A 23,159-nucleotide genomic window follows, 5' to 3' on the forward strand; every position below is an offset into this window, starting at 1 on the left:
ACTGCCACTATAAGCCTTTCTTTTAAAAAAGGGATTCAATCCTTATTTTACTTAGCCATTATTAACATTAGTTTTTTTGTAATAAGCAAGCAAATCTAATTCCAATGCAACCCCAGCAACATGTTCTTAATTCTTACTGACCCCAATAATTTTATGTACTCTAAATTACACTCTGTCCATCCCACAATTAAATTAACATTTCAAAACACTGTAGTGCCAAAATAATCACCCACTCTCTGAATGCAATCTCCTTTTCTTCCAACATTTCACTGTGCACATTACTACAGGCTTCCAGTCAGCTGGCTCCTCTCTATTCCCTTCACTATTTTGTGAAACCAGACTTAATTTTATAATATACTTTTCAACAATGTTATTGTCCTATCTCCTCTACCTCTAAAACTTTTTATTACATCCCTCTGGCAAAAGCATACTTGTATATAATCCCATTTATCTTTTTCCTCTATGCCTGCATCTAAATAGCAAAAACTGATAAAAGATAGCATCATTAAAAATATACACATTCCACTGTTCTTCCCACTCCCTTTCCCTTCGTTCCCTTCATCTAGTCCACCAATCTTCTATTTTGATGGAATCCTTCCTTACTTCTCCCCCCATCCCCCTTGTTTTATACTAGCTCTGCATATCAGAGAAACCATTTGATCTTTGGCTTTCTAAGTCTGGCTTATTTCACTTAACATGATTGTCTCCAGTTCCAGCCACTTACCAGAAAATGCCACAATTTCATCATCCTTCTTTATGGTTGAGTAAGACACTATTGCATATATTCACCAAATTATTTTATCCATTCATCTGCTGAAGGGCACCTAGGTTGGTTCCACAGCTTGGCTACTGTGAAGTGTGCTGCTACAAATACTGATGTGACTGAATCCCTGGAGTGCACTGATTTTAGATCTTTTGGATATATGCTGAGGAGTGGGACAGCTGGGTCAGATGGTGGTTCCATTTCTAGTTTTTTGAGAAATCTCCATAATATTTTACATCTGGGTAAAATGTGCATACATATATCTTCTCTGAAAAAAAGATCAAGTTGGTTCCATTTCACCACCCCCACCTTGATCATTGAACTCTTATTCTTTAGAGTTAACCTAATGTACCTGAAATTAAGTGTAAATGATAAGACAGTTTATGGGACCTGCATGTATGTATATATGTATGTGTGTGTGTGTGTGTGTGTGTGTATATATCTTTAGTCTTAGCAAATAATAAGGACATTATTATATAGTAACATTCTTAATTGAAAAACTGGATCCTCTCAGAATGCCTTAGGACAAAAATTGGTTTGGCATAGTTTCATAATAAGTTCAGTGATTTACAATTCTTAAGTACAGAAAATTATCACAAGCTATATTTTCTAATATAAACAAAAGTGAGAAGATCTTAGATCTACTTATTAAAATTCGTAAGTATACTAAAATATTTTTTGCCATAGGGATGGAAAAATGATTACTTTAATACGGAACTCTATTAAAGACAAACAATTCATTTCAGCAACAGCAATATGAAAAATTAATGTTCAACATGGAAAATACCTACCAAAGCCGAACAAATAAATGTGTAGTTAAAATAGTCTATAAGAAAATAATCTGATTTATTTCATAACAGAAATGTTTATTTTTATGAATAAATATCATTCAATGTTAAGTTATGAGGCATGTTTGCAAAAGGATTAAATACTTCTAACCTGATGTTAGTTTAATGTGAGGCATTTAGGAAACAACATTTATTAATCCTAAAGGTATATGTAATTCAAAGTTCCATATGCCTGAACATAAACGTTCTAACAGTTTGCTTATCCTCGACAAAAATAAAACACATGATATAAGCACAAAAAGATATATCAAAGCAATTGTGAAGAGTGAAGCTTCTTAGGTTAAAGAAATGTGGCACTCAAATAGGATATTTATTGATATTTTGAAGCAAAATTTCATTCCCAAAAGTAGAACTGAATATATTATTCTAAGTATATTGAAAATACCTGCTACATGATTAGCATTATTGTTTGTGAAGGGACTTCTAAGTCAAATATTAAATTACAAAATTTTTATGTAGGTATACTTTACTACTTTCCAAAGTAAAATAACAAAAACACCCCCTTGTACACAATTTGACATTTAAAAAAAAAAAAAAGGAAGGAAGCATGAATGGGTATGTACTAAAGGGTATTTCCTTGTCCGTTAAATAAATATTTTTGGAGCACATGTTATAATATAACAATATGAAGTTAACAATTACTTCAGACCTTCTAAAATTAAAAAAAAGTTATGAAAAAGTAATATGCAAGTTTTTTATTTTCTATAAAATAAGCAGACATTCACTTTGATCCTGAATGTTAGCACTGTGCCAATACAGAGCAGGCACTGACTATATTTGATTAAAATGAGACCACAGAGTCTACCTCCGGTAATGATGAAACAACAACTTATCATTCCATTTTATATACCTGCACAAAATATAGGAAACAAGTTTTCAGAAAACAGAAAAAGACAGCAGATCATCAGAGCTGGAGAAAAGAACAGAAGTGGTGACATCATTGACTAGCCCTGCACTGTGCCTGGAGGCACATTCCAAATTAAGGGTCAAAGAGGAGAATTCCAAGAAGACTGTGTCCTCCAGTTGAGTTGAGAAATCTGAGTTCAAGGAGACTGAGGCAGTTATAAGTTGAAAGGTAGCAGAGTTGTGAAGAGTGATTAGCTGAATGCTACTATGTTCATGTGTATGGGAAAACTCCAAAAGGCCAGCAGAACAAACAAGAGCTACAGAACATTCAAGTTCCAATGAGAGTAGAACCAGATGTTTGCCCTGGGTGTTCAGTAGACTCCAACATCCATACCTTAATAGTATGGTTTACCTGTCCGTGGAGCAAAGGCTATTTTATACTTGCCTCAAAGCTAAAAACAAAAACAAAAACAAAAACGAAACAACAACAAAGGCATAAAAGGATTAAAATGAACTGCAAATAACTTGGCCAGATCAAACCCATTTAAAGTAAGACCACAAATGTCAGATATTAATGAACCTAAATTCACCATGTCCTGCATTCAACAACAACAACAACAAATCACTAAGTATGCCAACAGATTAAGAAAATGTGACCCATAACAAAACAATGAACAGATCAAACAATATCAAAATAATGGAAATAGCAGATGTAAGTCAATACTAGGAAATATACTACGAAAAATATTTAAAGAAACTGAGTAAAAAGGAGAAATGAAACATAACACAAAGGAACTCAAATGGAAATTCCTAGGGATGAAAAATATAATACCTGACATGAAAAATTAACTGGCTATGATTAATATTATAGATACCAAAAAGGAAATGATTAGTGAACTTCAGAACATGGCATTAGAAACTAACCTAAAATAAAACAGGGAGAAAAATGATTGTTAAAAACAAAACAAAGCAAAAAAACCCCACAAAATCTACAAGGCTCAAAGACCTTGTTTTTGGATTATCCATGTAACTGAATTCCTAAAGAAGGGAGAAGAGTGGCAAAAAAAACAAAAACAAAAACAAAAAACAGCTGAAAAAATTTTACATTTTTCAAAAATGAAGATGGGAAAGAAAGCTTATTTTTCAAACAACAAAAGCTAAAAGAATTAAATGACAGCAAACCTGCAAAATAAATGATAAAGATCTTCAAGGGAACAAAAAGACATCAGATTTAAAACTTGGATCTACACAAAAGAATAAAAAGAGATGAAAATTGTATTCATGTAGTCAAGTTTAAAAAAATTATTTTCTCATTTTATAAGCATCTTTAATTGGAATGTATACTTAAAAAGAAAAAAAAATCTATTAGGGGCTATATAGCATACGTGTATGTACATTATAAGACAACCACAGAAAATGACAGGAGAGGTGAAAAAAAAGTAATTACCTTATATGTGAGGTTATATATTATACCATGATAATAATAAAGAGGAGCTGGGTGTGGTGGGACATGGCTATGATCCCAGCTACTTGGAAAGGAAGCTGAGGCAGGAAGACTGAAAGTTTAGAGGGAAGCCTGGGCAACTTAGCAAGACCATATTTCAAAATAAAAAATAAGGAGTTGATGATATAGCACTGAAATAAGTAAATAAAATTAAGAGTTATATAAAAAAATTATGAACCTGATCTATTATTTTGAGTTTATTATCAAAGAAAGTAAAGTTCCACAAAGTGAGGTGTATTTGCCCAAGGGCACACATCAAACAAGTATTAGGTTGAGTTTGGCACCAGAGTCATCTTTCTTTATACATGCACATAAAATTATATATAACCACATATTTAAGTTTGTGACCCATAAGAAAATGTGACCCATAACCAAAAGAAATAAACCAACAATCAACATATCAAACAGTATCAAAATAATAGAAATAGCAGATGTAAGTCAATAGTAGAAAATATGTTATGAAAATATTTAAAGAAATTGAATAAATGGAGAAATGGAACATAACACAAAGGAACTCAAATGGAAATTCCTAAAGATGAAAAATATGTTTTCGGCACCATACTTTTGTATACTATGTTGTAGACATCTTCTGTAATAAATATATCTCCAAATCATTTACCTAGTTACATAATATTCTATTATATTAATGTACAATAATGTACCTGAACTTGCCCATACTGGCATTTAGATTTCTCAATTTTATTTATTATAAAAAACAGTCAAGATACCTTTATATGCCTACTTTTTACAGTGTCAACATTGCCTTTAGGTAAAGTCTAATACACTGGACTAACACATTAAAAAGTCTAGTTCTCTTCATATGGTGACTGTTTAATCAACTTGTGATCATTACAGATTAAGAAGATATTAATCTGATAGGAATCTTACTGACCCAATCATTAAGTGGCTGACTTTATTTTTCTTGAAAGAACTGAGGCCTTAGGAGAGTAGGTGGTACCTGAAGTTATAGAACAGATGGTAATGCATATAATTTTAAATTTTAATTCAAGAAAATGATGCTCACTAAAGAAAACTGAATGAAATGTGGCAAAATGCTAATGGTGATGATTTTAAGTATGAAGCCATGTGCTTCCTTTGTTTTTTTCTATGCATTACAAATTTTCTATTATAAGTACATATTATTTAGACCAATGGTTTTCAAGGGAGGCAAAAATAACATTGTGTTTTGGGGAAGCCAGAAAAGTGGCGGCTTACTTATTTTTTAATTTTGTAATCTGTTAATGAAATGTCTGGGGGGACCATTTAAAACAGTGATATACTGAAATGTGCTGGGCAGTCCTGACAAGAATTCGCCCTTCAAGATGCTAACAGTGTTTCCAAAGATAAACAATAATAAATTGAGGTTAAAAAGAAAAAAACACACAAAAAACAAAACTGAGAAGCCCTGTTAAAGCACAGTTGGATGGGAGGGTAAATATGATCCATCTGTGATGAATTTGAGCAAAAGCAGGAACTGAACAAACATGGTAAACCTATTATAGAGAATCCTATGCTGATCAAAAAGGACATAAAGTTACACTTTGAAAAGCAAATGTAATTAGTATTTAAAAAAAATCCTTATCAAAGATGTTTACATTTGCCTGGGTACTAAAGAAAGAAACGAAAGCTCAAGATGTGTTATTTGACTCCATAGACCCCTATTCCTTCAAGCTCATGTTTTTTTTTTTTTTCTTAAGAGATATAAAATGATTTATTTTATTCAAGAAAAGAGTATTAAAATGACTATTGTTACAAAATAAAATTAGTATTTGTATGTATGCCCATAAAAACAAATGATGAACGGAATGCTGATTAAGTTAGTAGTATACTCTTCTGTGAATTTTTGTTATTAACCTGTCATTCCCACAGTATAGTATCCTGAGGTAGTCTATAATAAAAAAAGAAGTACTTAAGCAAAAGAACTATGGTCTCCAATTTATCATTCAGATTCTGAAACCAGCAAAGAAATAAAAGAACTGCTTTTATTTACTAGTTAAGCTTGTCTGACTTTTAAAAATCCAATTTCTGTGTGATCAAAATAACAATAGGAAATAGATTATTAATGGCTAATCTCTATGTGGATTACCATCTAATAACAAAGAAATCCAGTATTATTTAGCTTTTATATATACTAAGTTAAATTTTTCTATATGTCCAATATCATCTCTGAAATAAAATAAGCAGATGAACTAACAACTTCCTAAATATTTAATTTTCCCTTTGATCATATAAGCAAGTGAAATCTCTCAGGAACATTTATATACCTTCACTGAAAGTCTATTGATTTTACAATGTCACCCCCTAGAGGAAACTTCAAAAAAACAAGCATGAAACTTTATACTTTTAGTTATAACAAACTTAAAAAGGGAAAGGAAGATCTTTCTGGCTTTAGATTTACCTACAGGATTAAACTTGGCAGTATCAAAATATTTATCATACAGTGTCTACTGTTACTAGAAATGCAAAAAAAAAAATTTCTGCTTTATTAAAGGGACGGGAGTTGCAATTCAAAGATATAGTGTTAACAGAAAGTCTGTCCTTCATTTCCAGTCTCCACTTTTTCACTGTCTTTTTGTCCTCCCAGTTTAACTATCCCCTTTCCCCTCAATCACTCTGCTGCTTATTCAACAACTTGTCCTCTCATTATAGGCTACTGACAATTTTTTATTCAGCCATTTCTCTTTTGACATCTGACAATAAGTTCCTGAGTCTATCACTTAGTAACAAAAGGACCAGAATCACAGCAAAGACCAAATGAGGTATCTTGAAGGAAATCATTATTGTTACAAATGCCAACAGCTGCATGTCAGTTGCCTGGCTTCTTGTTTTGGTGACAACTATATGGTTATTGTTCCTTCCAGGGACCACTATTGCAATAAAATCCAGGTCCTTTTAGCAAATATTTCTGGAGTTCCTATTCTTTCAAAGCAGCAAGGGAACAAGTTGGTTTCCATAAGTATACAGTTTAGAAGAGAAGACAAATAAAAACACAACTAAGGTATAGCCACATAAGACAGAAAAGACAAATCAAATATGTACCTGAAAACTAGGGGTTTAAATGAAGGCCTCCCAGGAAAAATGACTTCAGGCTAGTAGTACTTTCAAGATAAAAATGGAGTTTGTGTGGTGGGAAAAGGAAGAGGTGTGGAAGTAGAAAAAATAATGTTCAAGTCTTGGAAACAAGAGAAAGTAAGGTACCAAGAGTGGAATGAAATTGATTAAAACTACAAACTATTATTCGAAATTCAAATCATAAGGGGCCACTAAAGACACATTTTTTTTCTGATTGACATATGGAGCTCCTAACAGGTGGCTTTAAAAACATTTTTTGCTTTTCATAAAGCTTTATCTTATTTTTATGGTCTGAAATATGCCTCCTTAAAAGAAAACAGAAAACTTAAAAAAAAAATTACCATCTCTGAACCTAAAAGCCACAACTTTCCCCTAAGCACACACATACAAAAATATATATCAGATCATTGTGTATATAGAATTGTGTACCCTACATTTTCATATAACTTTCCCCTTACAGAAAAAAATGCTTTGTAATTTTTACATGATTAAAGTAATCATTTCCACAATAACATTTTTATATATATTAGCATTTATATAATATAACATTTATATATGTATAACATTTATGTGTATATTTATATATGTGATATCACAAATGTATAAATAACTACTCAGGAAGTCTGCAAAAGTTTCTTAGTATATTTGTGATTAATTCCTAAAGATGAATTTCCTAAAACCAGAATACTTCATTATAGATATTTTTATTTTACCCAAAGGCCTTCAAAAACTTTCTATCAATCAACACTGCTATGTCATTACAGGCTTTACAACATTGATTGGCACTCAGGTAAAACTTCACCATTTTAATTCACACTTATTACTAAGCTGAATGTTAATAGTTATTATTTACTTTCTCATGATTTGTATGTACATGGTTTTTTTTTGTTCAGTAATTAATGGGAATCTCAGTTTTAAAAATATATTTGTGTTTTATATATTAGAGATACTGATCCTTTGTCCTGTTACTGAAAATGTTTTCCTAATGCATTATCTATTACATTAATTTGTAATATGCAGAAGTTGTATCACAGAAGTTCTACATGGTTAGAGCACACTACGTCATTTACTTGAGTTCTTTCATTAAATATTTGAGGCAACAGGAATCACCTGTTTGAAGCAGAAGCTAGGAAGACACAACAGTGCAAGTGTAAGGTGAGGGTATACCAGAAAAACTGAGATGAAAAATTAATGAGTGGTCAGTTGTGAGTGAAGGGAAGTTCAGCTTTTAATTTTCAGCAATTTGAAAATATGGCAGAAATAGAAGATATTCTAGAAAACTTAATATATCAACATTAGCTCAAGCAGATTTTTTTCAATAGAATTTAAGAGATACATTAAACTTCCCAAAGATTACAAGAGTTTTGCTTTATTGATGACTTCTTAACCCATCTCAAGTTGAAAAAGATGTGCTCTTCTCAAGAATATTTAAGAAACCAGCATAACATTGTTACCCAAAATCCCAAAATGGTAACTTAAAAATAATGATAATGAAAGAACTAAATAGTCTCACTTAAAAAACATTCTTGGGAGAACACAGACAAAATAAAATGAACTAAGTAAAAAAAATAATAGTTAAGAGTCTTGATGTCCCAAAGCACAATACAAAAAAGAATAAAAAAAATAGAAAAAGATAGATGTCACCAAAATTACCACCATTTTGTTTGTGCAATACTTTGTTATGAAGACAAAAAGACAAGCTAAAGACTGGGAGAAAATATGTGCAAAACAAATACCTGACAGAGGACTAGTAACACAATGATTTTAAAAAAGGGGGTGGGGGCAGAAACTTAAAAATTTCACCAAAGATGATATGCATGTAGTAAAAAAGCACATGATAAGATGCTCAACTTCATGAGCCATCATGAAAACAAAAATTAAAACTCTGACACACAAATTAATGCTAGGTACAGGAGTGCACATCTATAATCTCAGCAGCTCAGGAGCCTAAGGCAGGAGGATAACAAATTCAAAGTCAGCCTCAGAAATTTAGGGAGGCCCTAATCAACTTAGTGAGACCCTGTCTCAAAAAAAAAAAAAAAAAAAAAAAAAGGTTTGTGTGTGTTGAGGATATGACTCAGTGGTGGTTAAGTGCCCCTGGGTTCAATCCCTAGTATCTAAATAAACAAAAAACCAAATAAATAAATAAATGCTGTGCTGAGGTTTTGGAGAAACAGGTTCACTCATTCATATGTTGTAAGTCGAATGTAATATGATACAGTCACTCTGGAAAATCATACTAATTTCCTTTAAAATTAAATGTACAATTACTAATTTTCTAGATTAATGGTAGAAAACTAAAAGTAATGAATTGCTGTATATATAAGATCCAGAAATTATACTTCTGGTCTTTTATCTCAGAGAAATGATAACTTATGTTCACACAAAAAACTGTATATAAACATTCTAGCATTATTTGTAATATGTATATATTGGAAACAAACATCCTTCAATGGTCAAATTGTTAAGTTTCAGTATAGACACATGATGGAATATGACTAAGCAAACTAACTTGGATCAATTTCCAGAGAATTGTACCAAGTAAATAAAAGCCAATTCCAATAACTTACATAATGTATGATTTCATTTATATAACATTTTTGATGATAAAATTTAAGAACCAGAGAACAGGTTAGAGTTTACCAGGAGACAGAGGTGAGGTGAAGCTAGAATGGAAAGTAATATGGTTATCAGTAGGCAAAATGAATGATTTTTCTCGTGGACTATTCTTTCTTGATTAAGGCTATAGCTACAGAAGTATATACTTGACAAAACTGTTAAGAACTAAGAATGTATACACACAAACAAATGTAAGTAAAACTGGGAAAGTCTGAGTAAGACTTGTGAATTGTATTAATATTAATATTTTGGTTGTGATGATATATTTTAATTTGGTAAGATATTTCCCCTGTGTAAAAGGCACGTAGGGTCCCTCTCTCCGAATTTTTAAAACTGCATATGAATCTCAAATTATCTCAAAATTCAAACAGGGAAACAATATACATGTTATCTCTATAAATAGACAAAAAGTAATCTGACTTACATTGTTTCAGCATTTCTGAAGTGTTCTGAAAATAAAATAAATGAGCAAACAACCTAGAAACAAAATTAAGGCAATTTTCGAATATGGTTAAACACTGGAAAATTACCATTAAGGCCAGAGATAGGTCATTTTTGGAAATTATAATAAATACTAGAAAAGAGAAGGCACAATGTGTATATTCTATCATTATATGACCTATGACTTATTTGAAAACTGATAACAAACACAGTAAGGCACAGGTTGAGAATCCTTTATTTAAAATGCTTGGGACCAGCAATGTTCCAAATTTTGGAATATTTGAATAAACATAATGAGATATCCTGGGGAAGGTACTCAGTCTCAAAGTGAAATTTTTTTATGTTCTGTACACATTTTGAAGGCCATTTTCTATAATAATTTTATTAATTTTGTGTATGAAATAGTTTCATGATGTGGAACCTTCTACTTGTGACATGCAGCACTCAAAATTTCAGATACTTAGAGAGTTTGGATTTTGGATTAAGGATACACAACCTGTAAATAAATTATAAAATATACAGTATTGGGATCCTATTACATTTCCCTTCTAGATTAGTGGTAGAAAACTAAAAGTAATGAATTGCTGTATATTTACTTATTCAATTAAAAAAATAAGAATCATTCACTATGTCTTAGTGAAAGAAAACAAGATATTAATTCTTGTCCTCCAGGAGGACCAAGATTGAAAGGAAAATAGATGTTTATAAACAACACAATGTGTTAAGACAAGGACCATACTAGAATAATTTCTAGACCGTCCTTAAGAGGTCATAAAAAGCAGTCTATAAGAAATAAGATTGTAGTGAACCAGTAAGAATAAGTTAGTCAAATTCAGACGATGTCAGAAGGGGATTCTGGCAAAGAGCAGCTGATATAAAGCTTTTATGAATCAGAATGTAGTTTAGCAATATAATTTTAATCTTTTTCTCACAAAAAATTCTTCCTTACTCTACGAGTTTAGAAAAGTATTATTTGCTATAAAATAGAAGAGTATCCCTTCACACATTTAGAAGCTGACATATAAACCTTTTCTTCAAGAAGTTTAAACAGGTTTTAAAAAAGTGAATTCTATACTATAGGGAATTGACTTAACATCTGAGCAGTCATCTTAAATGTTAACCACCATCTTATGAGTTTCCCTTTCCTGTACTTCCTCTGCGGGAACACTCCCCACCCTCCACAGTGACTTAGCCCATGGTACCATAACCCTATGCCAATCCCAAGGACATGACCCCTTGAAAGCCCCACGGTGCCATCGACCTAAGCCAATCCCATGCTATTCCCCACCCACCTACCTGACACAAGCACCCCCAGCCTAACACCTGAACATCTCAGGGCCTCTCTCTACTCTATAGAGGGATGGCCTTTATTTGTCAGCTCTGACAAATAAATGTTCATGTGGATCTCCACTTGGTCTCCGTCCTTCATTTCTGGCTCCCCTGTCTCTAGCTTCTCAGTTTCCTTTCACAGACTATATCCAATACTGATATCTAAAAAATACATCACTCTTCCAATTTTAAATATTTTAACAATGTGGTAACTATCATAATCTTCTGATTATAAAAAGCTCCTAAGAGTCAAGAAAGTTTAATTGTACCTTTTTCTTTTGAAAATATCTTTTTATGATATTTCTATTACTTAGCCTGTAGAATTTCACAATAAAGGATGCATTTGTATGCTTAAGAGTCCATTCTTGGTTCTCCTTTATACTTCTGCAACAAAAAGTGTTAAAAAATTTACAAAATTTCCATGAAATAAAGTATTTTGAGTCTTTACAAGTATTGTTAATATAATTGACAACCACACAAATACATATTGTACATTTTAGTGTTAAATATAAAAAATAAATTTTTATTGGAAATGTGTCTTATATAATCAGTTAAATCAAATTAATATGATTAATACTTTTTTATGAATTTAACATGGAAGAAACAATTCACATAAAAAGAAGAGAATGAAAAGAGTCTGTCACAAAAAAATCCTTGAATCATTTAAATTCCTTCTGGTTTATATGCTAAAAACCGTATAATTACCTCCCTTCAAACAATATTTTTAATAATATCTTGGTTGACAATTGAATTAGGTGTGTTTCAAAATTTCTTTAAAAACTAGAAATGGATTTGTTAGGCTACCATTCCAGTAACTCATTTTCTCAATTTCTATGACATATACAAAAATGATATTACAAAGATTCATCGTTTCCCTTGAATCAGTCTTCTTGTTTATTGTATGACACAGTTAAAAACATTAATTTCAACATGGTTTTGCAAAAAAAAAAAAAAGGTTTAAGTGTTTTTATCCCATCATCTGTTTCAAATATATTTTTGTTTAAATAAAACAAAGCATAAACAAATAAAAACAAAACTAGACAAGAGAACCTCAGAGCCAAAGATTTAGCTCATTAGTTTAAGGAGAAATGTCTAACATATTAGATAAATGGCAAAGCCAGTTGTTAATGCCAAACTACTTTTTCAGAAAAATATAACTTAATATTCCAACTGGAATATCAACCATCCCTTTTCTAAATTCTAATTCAATAGAGCAAGAAGCCACAGAGCCCCTAGAGGAGCTTGTTGTTTGGATGAAACAGAGAACTTTTGCTTTGGTATTTTTCTTTTGATTGTTATGTGTTGCTCTCAACTTAGGAATTAATGAACAAAGCATGCAGCAATAAGGTCATCTAATGAAAATTCATATCATTTTGAGAATTTGGAACACTGCAACACAGGACAGTGTTTAAAATGAAGCATTACCCCTAAGAGCAGGAGAATTTCCCCCTCTGGCCCTTGCAAGTAATTTTCCCAAAGCTCCCTCCCCAAACCCTCTTATGCATGACCTAGGCCCCAAACCACTCCTGCGAGCCCACTTGATAAAATCGAAAATGTGGGTGCTAATATTCCAGAACAATTTCTCCCTCTTTTGAGATTCATTCTTGTTCAACTGTTCCCCAAAAGAGAAAAACTCAAGGTGACCCCCTGCATCCTGCTAACACAATGTTCCACCCTCTTTCCTCAAACTAGATTTTTTAAAAAAATCTCATGACCAGTATTTTAAAATAAGGGCTTAATCATTGCTCTAGTTAATTTTCTTCCCTACAAGACAGGGAAAGACAAGAAGCTCTACCTATTATCTTAATTAATAGAGGCTTCACTAACACCAGCAATTTGAACTGTCTCATTTTTCTAGACACTTTGGATTTTCTACCTTCTCCCTCAGGGCAATATACCATAACAATAAGAAATCTGACAATATACATTTCTTTGTTAAAATAGAAAGGCAACTAGAAACAGGATGTAGGCAAAGACAGTGGCATACTTTGCTTTCCTGATCAAAAGCACTTGCCAGGAAGAACAATCTTAGAAAAAGAGCTTGGAAGTTGTGAATTGGAAAATTGATTCCTTTAGACTTCGAAGAATATTATAGAATCCCCAGTTTGAAAAGTGCTGGTTATGTATGCTTAATGGACAATTACCAGAAAAGAAATCTTGATTAGTGTTCTGTTGAACAGCAGAGTAAGATCCACAAATACAGCAGCTAAAGCAATCATCAGATGGCAAATACAAACATTTGAATTATTCAAAGTAAAAAGAGTATTTAAAAAATATCAGTGGTAACAAAACTATCTGAAATAGTCTTTTTTTTCCCCTTCCCTATTAACTTAGAATGATATTCTTTACTTATGAACAGTTAAGGTCATTTGATGAGGTTTTTTTTTTTTGTTTGTTTGTTTTTTCCATTTTGGGAATCTGGAACACTGCAGCACAGAACAGTTTTTAACATGAGGCATTATCCTTAAAAGAGAGATGTATATATGATATATATGAATTATAAAATACACATATTGGGATACTATTACATGTCCTTAATAATTAGGGATAATTAATTAGGGATAGCATCTTAAAAAGTAACAAACTGCTGTATAATTTATTCATTCAAAAAACAAAAAATTTACAAGTATTCACTATCTTAGTTACTATATTAGGAGTTGGAATTCAATATGTACCCATACAAAACAATCTGGAAACAAAAAATAAAAGTAAACTCAATAAATGGGATAAACAATAAGGTTCATGGAGATGAAGACAGGCCTCCAAAAAAAATCAACAGAATGTAGAACAAACAAAAATGAAAAATTGTGGAAGAATTAAGAACAAAGAAGTTAAAGAGGGAAAGTGCAACATTAATCAGTTTCACTAGGGAACAGAGAGAAAGTAGAAGTAATATCTGAATAGATTCTAAATATTTTTCTAAAACTGATGAAAGGTATCTATCTACAGACTCAGGAAGCTAAAAGTCCCAAACAAGTAGACAGAAATAAATAAATAAATAGATAAATACAGGCCTAGAAAATTAGAATGTAAACCATAAAGCAAGAGACTGATAATTAATAGTTTAAAACTGAATTTTTGAAAAAGAATTTCATAGAAAAAAAATCAAACTATGAACTGGAGAAGACATCTGCAACACAAATAACAAAGCATTAATGTATATATTATCAAGAAAAGACAGTACAATAGATAAAAGGGCAAAAGTGGTAAATGGGCATTTCAAAGGGGAAATCACATATGGGTAATTAACATATGAAAAGATGTTGAACACCATTAAGACTCAGAGAATTGCAAATATAATTCCAATGAGACACCACTCACCCCCACCAGATTTGTAAGAATTAAAAAGTCTAATAACATCAAACATGATGAGTACATTAACGTTCATTTTATTATTCCTTAAACTCAGTATGCACATTATGCATGTTCTTATATATGAAAAATTTTATTAATAACTGGACTTTGCAATAAAATGTGTGTTCATCACCCTGGGGAGAGCCATTTCAGTGAAATAATGGGGATGAAAACTAGACTGCAATGGGCTGAAAAGGCTCTTTAAGAATATAAAGGCAACTACAGACTATAGACAATTCAAGCTTATGTATGGGGTTGGGTAGATAGAGCTGCAGCTTCAGAGGGAAGTCCTGGTGAAAGTTTCTGTTGTTTTTATTTTTTGAATAAAGAAAATCAGACAGGCTTAGAAAGAAATAACAAAAGGGTAAGGATAATCACATTGGAAATAAAGAGTCTGGGGCGGTCACAAAGGTACAAAATAACTCATGAATAAGGATTAATTTTAGATGAGAACGAGGGTTCCTATTTCACTGTTATGAGAGAGTACTTCTTTGTTGTCTCCTATCATTTTCCTCTAGCTCTATCCACTCCAGTCACAATGGTGTCCTTACTCTTCCTTCAAGCAGGCCTCTGCCTAAGGATTTTTATACTTCAATCCCTCTATAAAGAATACTCCTTCCCAAATGTACATGAAGAGTTGCTTTCCAATCCTTCCTTTCATCAAATGTCAACTCAGGTGTGTTCTCTGACCAATTTGAAACTAAAATCCCCTTCACACTCTCTACCACCACTCTAGTACTCCCTATTTCCTTTCTCTGCCTTATTTTTATTCATTATCTTCTAATATTGTATAGCACATATATTTGATTGTTTAACTTCCTTACTCCCATTGTATGTAAGGTTCGTGAATTTGGACTGCAGTTAAGGTTTTCAGTAATTCTTGGTAAAAGATAAAAGCTCAACAAATACATGCGAAATGAATGATTAATGGTTCCTGCTTAAAGAAGTATAGTGAAAACAATGCTGTAACATTTTAACAAAATGAAGTCAGGCATAGAGTATAATCAATTTACTGCATACAGAAGAGGTGAAAATTGAGTTGCATCTTAAATCAGGAGTCTGCCAAGCAGAGAAAAAAGGGGGCATTCTGGGACATTTGGGAATGGGGTATATGTGGAGTACAGTAGAGATGATCAGATTTTAGCTGACCTTACAATGTCAACAACAGAGGACATATACAGAGCTTCTCCACTCTAAAAAACCTTTTAGAAGATTTATTAGTAGGTCACTTGTTGTATTTGGAGTACCAAATATATAATAAAGTTTATATAAAAATACCCACACTATTCTCTTTAACTAATGTAAAGGAAAAAGTCTAAACAAACTTAACCTGTTTTCCCATAAGCTCTAGATACACAATAGGTAACACAAAGTGGGAATACTGCTAACAAACTTTTCAACTAGAAAAAGAAGCTAGGAGTAAATACTGCCATTGGTGGGAAAGAGCAGTTGGGAGGCGAAACAGGAATTGTCAAATTCAACTGTTTAGTAGGATATACTCTCTAATTACCATTTACGAATTCTGCACTGGACCTGAGTGCTGTCAAAACCAACCTGCACTTACCCCATTTTCAGAGTCTATCTTCCTTTTTATCCAAATCACTACGAGCTTTGAGACACTTTTTTGTTTTAACCTCATCTCAGTTACTCAACTATGCAGACTATTTCCAGGGGGCAGGAAGCTCAGAAAACCTGGGGGTGTGTTCCAGAGTTCATCAACCCCTTTAGTCAGTTCTGGAACGCAGCAGAAAGAAACGGGAGAGGCGGTGGACACTATGGTGCTTTTGGAGTTTGGGCCATTCTGGGGCTTGTGAAAAGGTCTGGCTCCCTGAGAAGGGCGGGGACCCAGGTGTTCCCAGAGGTCAAAGCTCAGGTCGAAAGCCGGGGGGCGGGGCGTGCCCCGAGAACCCTGTGTGGCCTGTGGGCCCCGGGTGTAACTGAGAGGGGAGGGGCGCGGCGACTCGGAAAGACTCACAGTAATAGGCCACCACAGGGTCCCGCTTGTCATGCTCCTGAGCGGTCCTCAGATGATGCTGTATGCTCTTAAATTGGGGGGGGAGCGGGGGCAGGGGTGCAAGAGCAGCCATCTCTACTCCAGGAATCACCTCTTCCTACTCGCGCGTCACCGACACTTCCGCTTCCGTTTGGGCGGTCGCGCGCGCGGGAGCGTCGGGCACATCCCAATCTATCTTTCGTTGCTCAGCGACGTCAAGTCAACTACGGATGCTCAGTAGGGACAAGCAGTGCGCGCCTGGCTCTTGGCGTTTATAGCCCAAAGAGGGCTGAGCGCCTCGGCAGCGATGTTGTACATGACACCGGCGCCCTCTGCTGGTAGAAAGAAGAAGAGTTGTTTTGTTTTGCTTTTTTCGTTTGTTGATTTGGCTAGTGGCAAAAGGAGAGATAACAAAGGGAAAAACAAGAAAGTAATGTTTATTGACTGGGAGAAAGAGTAAAAGCCCAATTGCTTTTGGCACCATTCAGCATTTATCCCTTTCATTTATTTCCTCAAGTAATCTTAATAGTGTCCGTAGTAACCTTTTTTGATTAGAATTTTAATTTACATTATTGCATGAGAAGAGAAATTGTGAGTTTAAATTTTAAATTTGAAAATTCTGTGTTGATACATTGGATAAAATAACCAGATTTTTTCAACATAAATACTAAATGCATGAAGCTAAAAGAAAATCAAACTTCTGTTGTGAACTTGCTAGTGAGTATTTTTAGTGAATGAATGTTCTGTAGACTGCTATTACTGAAGAATGATTAGCAATTTGCAAAGTATTTTCACATTCATTATCTTGTTCTCTATACAGAGTGTTGGGGACTTATTCAATGCTGTTGTCTCACACCGTGGTGCAACAGGCATCAGCCTTTCTTTCTACCATCAGTGATCTCAATTCTCTTTGCTTTCATTTTCATCACATAAAATCATACTTCAAGACTTTACGTTTTATTTACCTCCTTTAACAATCTGCATCTTTGCTTTGTCTCAGTCCCCAGTTTTGAGGATTTTTCTTAAAACTCATTTCCATTGAAATCCTATTATTTTCAAGAACCACACTCTCAAGCTCTAGAATTTCTCTTTGCCTACAATTTTTTAAATTACTCCCCTCTCCCTACCACCAATAACTCATTCCACATCTTTATATTATTACACTCTGCATTCATTGTTTGCAGAATTCATGGTATCACTGTGGGTTTGGTTTTTTACCCAGCATGAACAGATTTCTGTACCCTTCACCAATCTCAGCAATACATTCTCAAATAACATCTTGAGATTGTATTTTTTCTTTGTCTTTCTCTTTTCACCTCTCTTGACTTCTTAAAGTTTCTGGGTCAGTAGAGAAATCAATGAAGAAACACAGACTGGAACCTATATATGTCTTCTTTCCAACCACACAACTTGTCATTTATTATTTACCTATAACTTCTTCATTTTCAACTGTGGCTACCCTTAAAGATCTATTTAGAAGCTTTTAAAAAGGATTGTATCCAGGTACTAACCCCTAGTCATTCATATTCAATTGTTCTGGGTTGTATCCTATATATCAGTATTTTAAAAGGTCCTAATGAAATTTTAATGGTGCATGTACTAGAGTCAAGGACCAGTGCCCTAGTGAGTGTTCATAGATAATATTTCAAGATTTGCCTACTTTTTTCAAGTCAGGACTTCTGCCCTAATTGCTTTGACGAACAATTTACTTCCTACTATGAGGGCACAGATACGAATTCTTTCACCTTCCCTCTGTCACAACTCAAAGTAATTGTAGCTAGCATTTGCTGAGCCTCTACTACATATCATGCATGTTGCTAGTGTCTTTCTATTAATTTATTTAATTTCACCATAACCTGTAAGGCAGATATCATAATTATTTTACAGATGAGAAAATAGGTCACAGAGTTTAGGTAATTTGCACAAGTCACAGTCAGTAAGGATGAGTGTTTAACATTGAAATCTAAGTGTTTTGCTTTCAGAACCTGTGTACCTAACCATTACCACTGGACTGGGTTGTCTCGGTAGAGCAATATATTCTTGTATTTTATCTTTGCTCTGTTCCATTATCCTATCCCATCATCCTCTTTCTTGTGAAGGCTGCACCTTCCGGTTATTTCCTGACCTCTCCCTTTGGGACCCCAATTTTCCAGTCCTTCATTTGCTTATGTGGGCAGGTTGGAAAGGTGTTAGGGGTAAACAAATATGTGAAAGGGATGGAATTGTCTTTTGCCCCGTTGTATCAACACACAACTGTCTTTTTTCTTAACTGTATACCTTCATGAGAGAATAATTGATATGATGGGGTGCCCTGGAAAGAATAGAGGAACTTTGGGCAAAGGGGAGGGAGAGGCGTGGGGGTAGGAAAGATGGTGGAATGAGATGGACATCATTACTCTAGGTACATGTATGACTGCACATATAGTGCAACTCTACATCATGTACAACCAAAGAAATGAAAAGTTGTGCTCCATTTGTGTACATTGAACCAAAATGCTTTAAGCTGCCATGTATAACTAATTAGAACAAATTTTAACAAAAAGGAAAACTAAATGAATAAATAAGAAAAAAAGATAAGTTCAGACTGTGTTAGCACTACAGCACTTTGGAATTATGCGATGAGATGAAACAAATATTAACAACAGTGATGTTTGTTGTTCTTCTTTTACTATATGAAGAACTTACTATGATATTTTGCCTAAATTCCCCTTCTGTCTGGCCAGTTTCGGAGGGATCTGCCCTTACTTTCCAAGACCTTGGTAAGTGAGGGGTTGGTAGAGATGCAGAGTGAGATGGGGGTGAGGGTGACTAGGGGAAGAAGAAAAGGGAGAGAAATTAGAACTGAACCATATTTCAATGGGAAAAGTTAAAAGTTTTGCATGCCCACTGGACTCCTTGTGTATGTATGTTCACCTCACAGTAAAAGTTTCTATTCCATTGTGGTCAGAATTAATTTGATGGTAAAAGACAAATCAATCTATGTAGTAAGAGTTATATCTGTAGCTATATCTTTTGGGTATCCTGCATGTGTTACCCCCATCCAAATATCATGAGACTCACATCCTAATTTGTTGGAATCCCCCCAAATAAAGATGTTTCTTGTTAGAAAAAAATCTATCAGAAAAATAAGGGAAGATCCTGAAAACTGGGATAGGCACATTTACTCTGCTATGGCTGTGACATTTTGAAACCATAAAAGTTACAGTTTACATTTTCAACATGCATAGTTAGTTCTACAGCATCATTGAATTACATGAATACATTTAGAAAGAATTAACGTGTATATGCTGAATTATTTGTGCTCCCTCTGTTGTTCCTATTTAGGATGCTTATCCTCTTTCCAGCTTCAGATTCTGCTTAATATAGCTTTAAAGAAAACTTGAGAATATTTGGTATAAGTCCCCCTTCTTATTTTACTTTTTCACAATTGCATGAGGTATTTTAGGTCTATTGTATTTCCACATAAATTTAGAAACAATTTGTCAATTTCTACAAAAATTTGCTGGATTTTGACTGGAATTATAGTGAATTTATAGATCAATTTGAAGTGATTGAAGTTAAAAATGATTAAGATTTTCAACATTAAATTTTTTTGTTTGAAATATTCTGCAGAAATGTTAACTTTGATAAATTTCATTATTCAAGTAGGGTTTTGTACATTCTTTAGAATTTTTTATGTGCTTTATTATGAGTAAAGATAATTTTCTTTTTTCCAATTTGTGTTTTGCTTTGTTTGCTTTATTTATTGAATAAATGTATGTTCAAGTATATATTTTGCTTTTTTTGATTTCTTTCATTGAATTCTAGTTCAACATGAAATAGAAGTGATAAAAGTGGATATCCTTGCCTTTTTACAGATTATAGGAAAAAATTATTCATTCTGTTCATATTAAATGAGATGTTTACTGAAGATTTCCTAAGATGCTTTTATTAAGTTTAGGTAATTCTTTTTTAGAATGAAAAGCTTGAATCATTTGTTTCCTCATAAGTGGGTGTTAAATTTAATCGAATGCCTTTATATGTATCTATTAAGATATCTGTGGACTTCTTCATTCATTTAATACAGTTCAATTACATTAATTGATTTACAGTGTTAAACTCTCATTCCTGGCATTAAACTGCACTTGAACATAATGTATTATCTGCACATACATAGAGGGATTACATTTGTTAATACACTTTTGCTAAGATTTTTTAAAATCAAAGATATGCTGGTTTCATTAAATGAAATGGGAAATATTCCCTCTTCATTTCCAAAAGAGATCTTGGAGTATGATTTCTTTCTAAACATTTGATAGAATTACAAGCAAGTTCATGTGAACCCGCAGTTTTCTTCTTGAAAAGGGTTTGGATTTAAAATTGATTTCTTTAATAGATTCAGGGATGTTTCTTCTATTTATACTAATTGTTTTCTGTTGAATCAGCTTTTAGGAAAATGTGTTTCAAGGAATTTTTCCATCTTATCCAAGTACAAAACTTATTGTTATACATTATTCAAGAGTCCTTATAATCATTTTAATGTCCTATCATGAAATCCCTTTTTTACCTTCATTGTATGGATAATTTTTTATATATCCTGTATTATCTATAATGGTCTACTTTAAAATCTATTAGTTTTATGAAGATTTCAATGAACCAGCTTTTTGTTTAATGAATTTTCTTTATTATCTTTCAGTTTCTATCTCTATGTTTTATATGCTTTTTCCCCCATTCTTCTATTTAATTTATATTTAAATTATCATATTTCTAATTTCATAATATGAGATGCTTAAACTATTTTATAATTTTTTTTCAAATGTAATATTTAGAACAAACTTTCAGTATTCTGCTAAACACTGTTTTAATGCTTCCTACAATTTTTCTTTTAATAAATTGTGTTTGTATTATCATTTTGTTTTTAATTTCCATTGTAATTTATTCTTTGATCCATGGATTAATAAAAGTGCATCATTACTTTTTCAAACATTTGGGCATATTCTTGTTATTTTTGTTGATTTCTAGTTTAATTCCATTGTTATCAATAAACGTATTCTGTATGATTTCCAACCTTATGACATCTTATGGCCAAGCAATGATCTCTCTGTGAATGTTTTGCATAACACTTGAAGAGAATATATATTCTTCTGGCATTGTAAGGAGTTGTGTATAAGAATCAATAGGTTCAAGTTGGTTATTAGTAATATATATATATATATATATATATATATATATATGAAATGTTTTTTAAATTCCTGTTATTATTTCTTGCCCTGAAATTTGCTTGGGTTTTTTCTTATTAATATAGCCAATTGAGCTCTCTGATGTTTAGTGTTTCATGATATAACATTTTTTTTAACCATCTATATTTAAATGTTTTGAATATTAAATATTTTAAAATGTTTAAAATGGGGTTCCTGTTAATAATTTTGTCTCAATTTAAAAAATACATTAAGATAGATAATCTCTGTTTTTATATAGAATTTCAAAATCTTTTATATTTATTGTAGCTGTTGATGTGTTTGGGTTTAAGTCTACTAACTTCTTGTTGTTTTCTATTTGTCTTATTTTTTTCTTTTTTTGCAAGTGAAAATGAAATGATAATACAAACAAAATTGTGGGAATTCACTTTGATATTAAGTGATATTAAGTGAGTGTTTTATGATTAATGTTTTATGATTCTACTTAATTTCTATTTAATTTTCTTTGTTGGCTTCTTAACCAAAATTTTGTTGATTTGATTTGTTGGTTGTATTATATTTTATATCATATATAATATATCTTTAAAATCATCACAATATCTGCCAATGACAATATATAACTTACATATATATTTATGAATATTATAGTAGTATACTTCTATACTTAAATTGATTTGTCAAAGTCTTATCTATTTTATTGTTATTTTCCACAGCCATTTTGGATTTATTTATTCTATATCATTTGTTTTATAATTTATGACTATCTGCCTACATCATTTAAAAACTATCTTTGTTCTTATTTTTATTTGGAAGATCTTAAGTTTGTTTTTGAATTACCTTTATTGTTTCTGTGTTCATTATTGACTTATTTTCTGCTGTCCATTTTCTAAGCACTACAAATTTAGTTATAGCTCATGCATTTTTATATGTAATATTCTGCCTATTGTTCATATATAAATAGTCTGAAAAACTTTAGTTTAAATTATTTATTTGGTTCAAGAGCTTTTTATATAAATAGTTTAAAATATCTTTTCGAATAGATATAATTTGTTTAGCTTAGTTTTTTTTTTTTTTTGTACTGGAATTTGAACTCAGGTTGAGCCACATTACCAGCCCTGTTTTGTATTTTATTTAGAGATAGGTTCTCACTGAGTTGCTTAGTGCTTCGCCTTTGCTGAGTCTGGCTTTGAACTCACTATCCTCCTGTCTCAGC

General features: G+C 32.4%; 1 protein-coding gene across 1 annotated transcript in view; it reads right to left on the reverse strand.

Moving 5' to 3' along the window:
- Vta1 (vesicle trafficking 1) overlaps nt 1-16,907 on the reverse strand; it is an 80,311-nt gene extending 63,404 nt beyond the window's left edge. The window contains exon 1 of the mRNA XM_026397632.2: nt 16,752-16,907. Within this exon, the coding sequence (XP_026253417.1) occupies nt 16,752-16,863 (112 nt within the window). The 5' untranslated portion in view covers nt 16,864-16,907. The remainder of the gene's footprint in view (nt 1-16,751) is intronic.
- Nucleotides 16,908-23,159: the final 6,252 nt, after the last annotated feature.

This window comes from Urocitellus parryii, chromosome 8 (genome assembly GCF_045843805.1).
Source record: "Urocitellus parryii isolate mUroPar1 chromosome 8, mUroPar1.hap1, whole genome shotgun sequence".
Taxonomy (NCBI): Eukaryota; Metazoa; Chordata; class Mammalia; order Rodentia; family Sciuridae; genus Urocitellus; species Urocitellus parryii.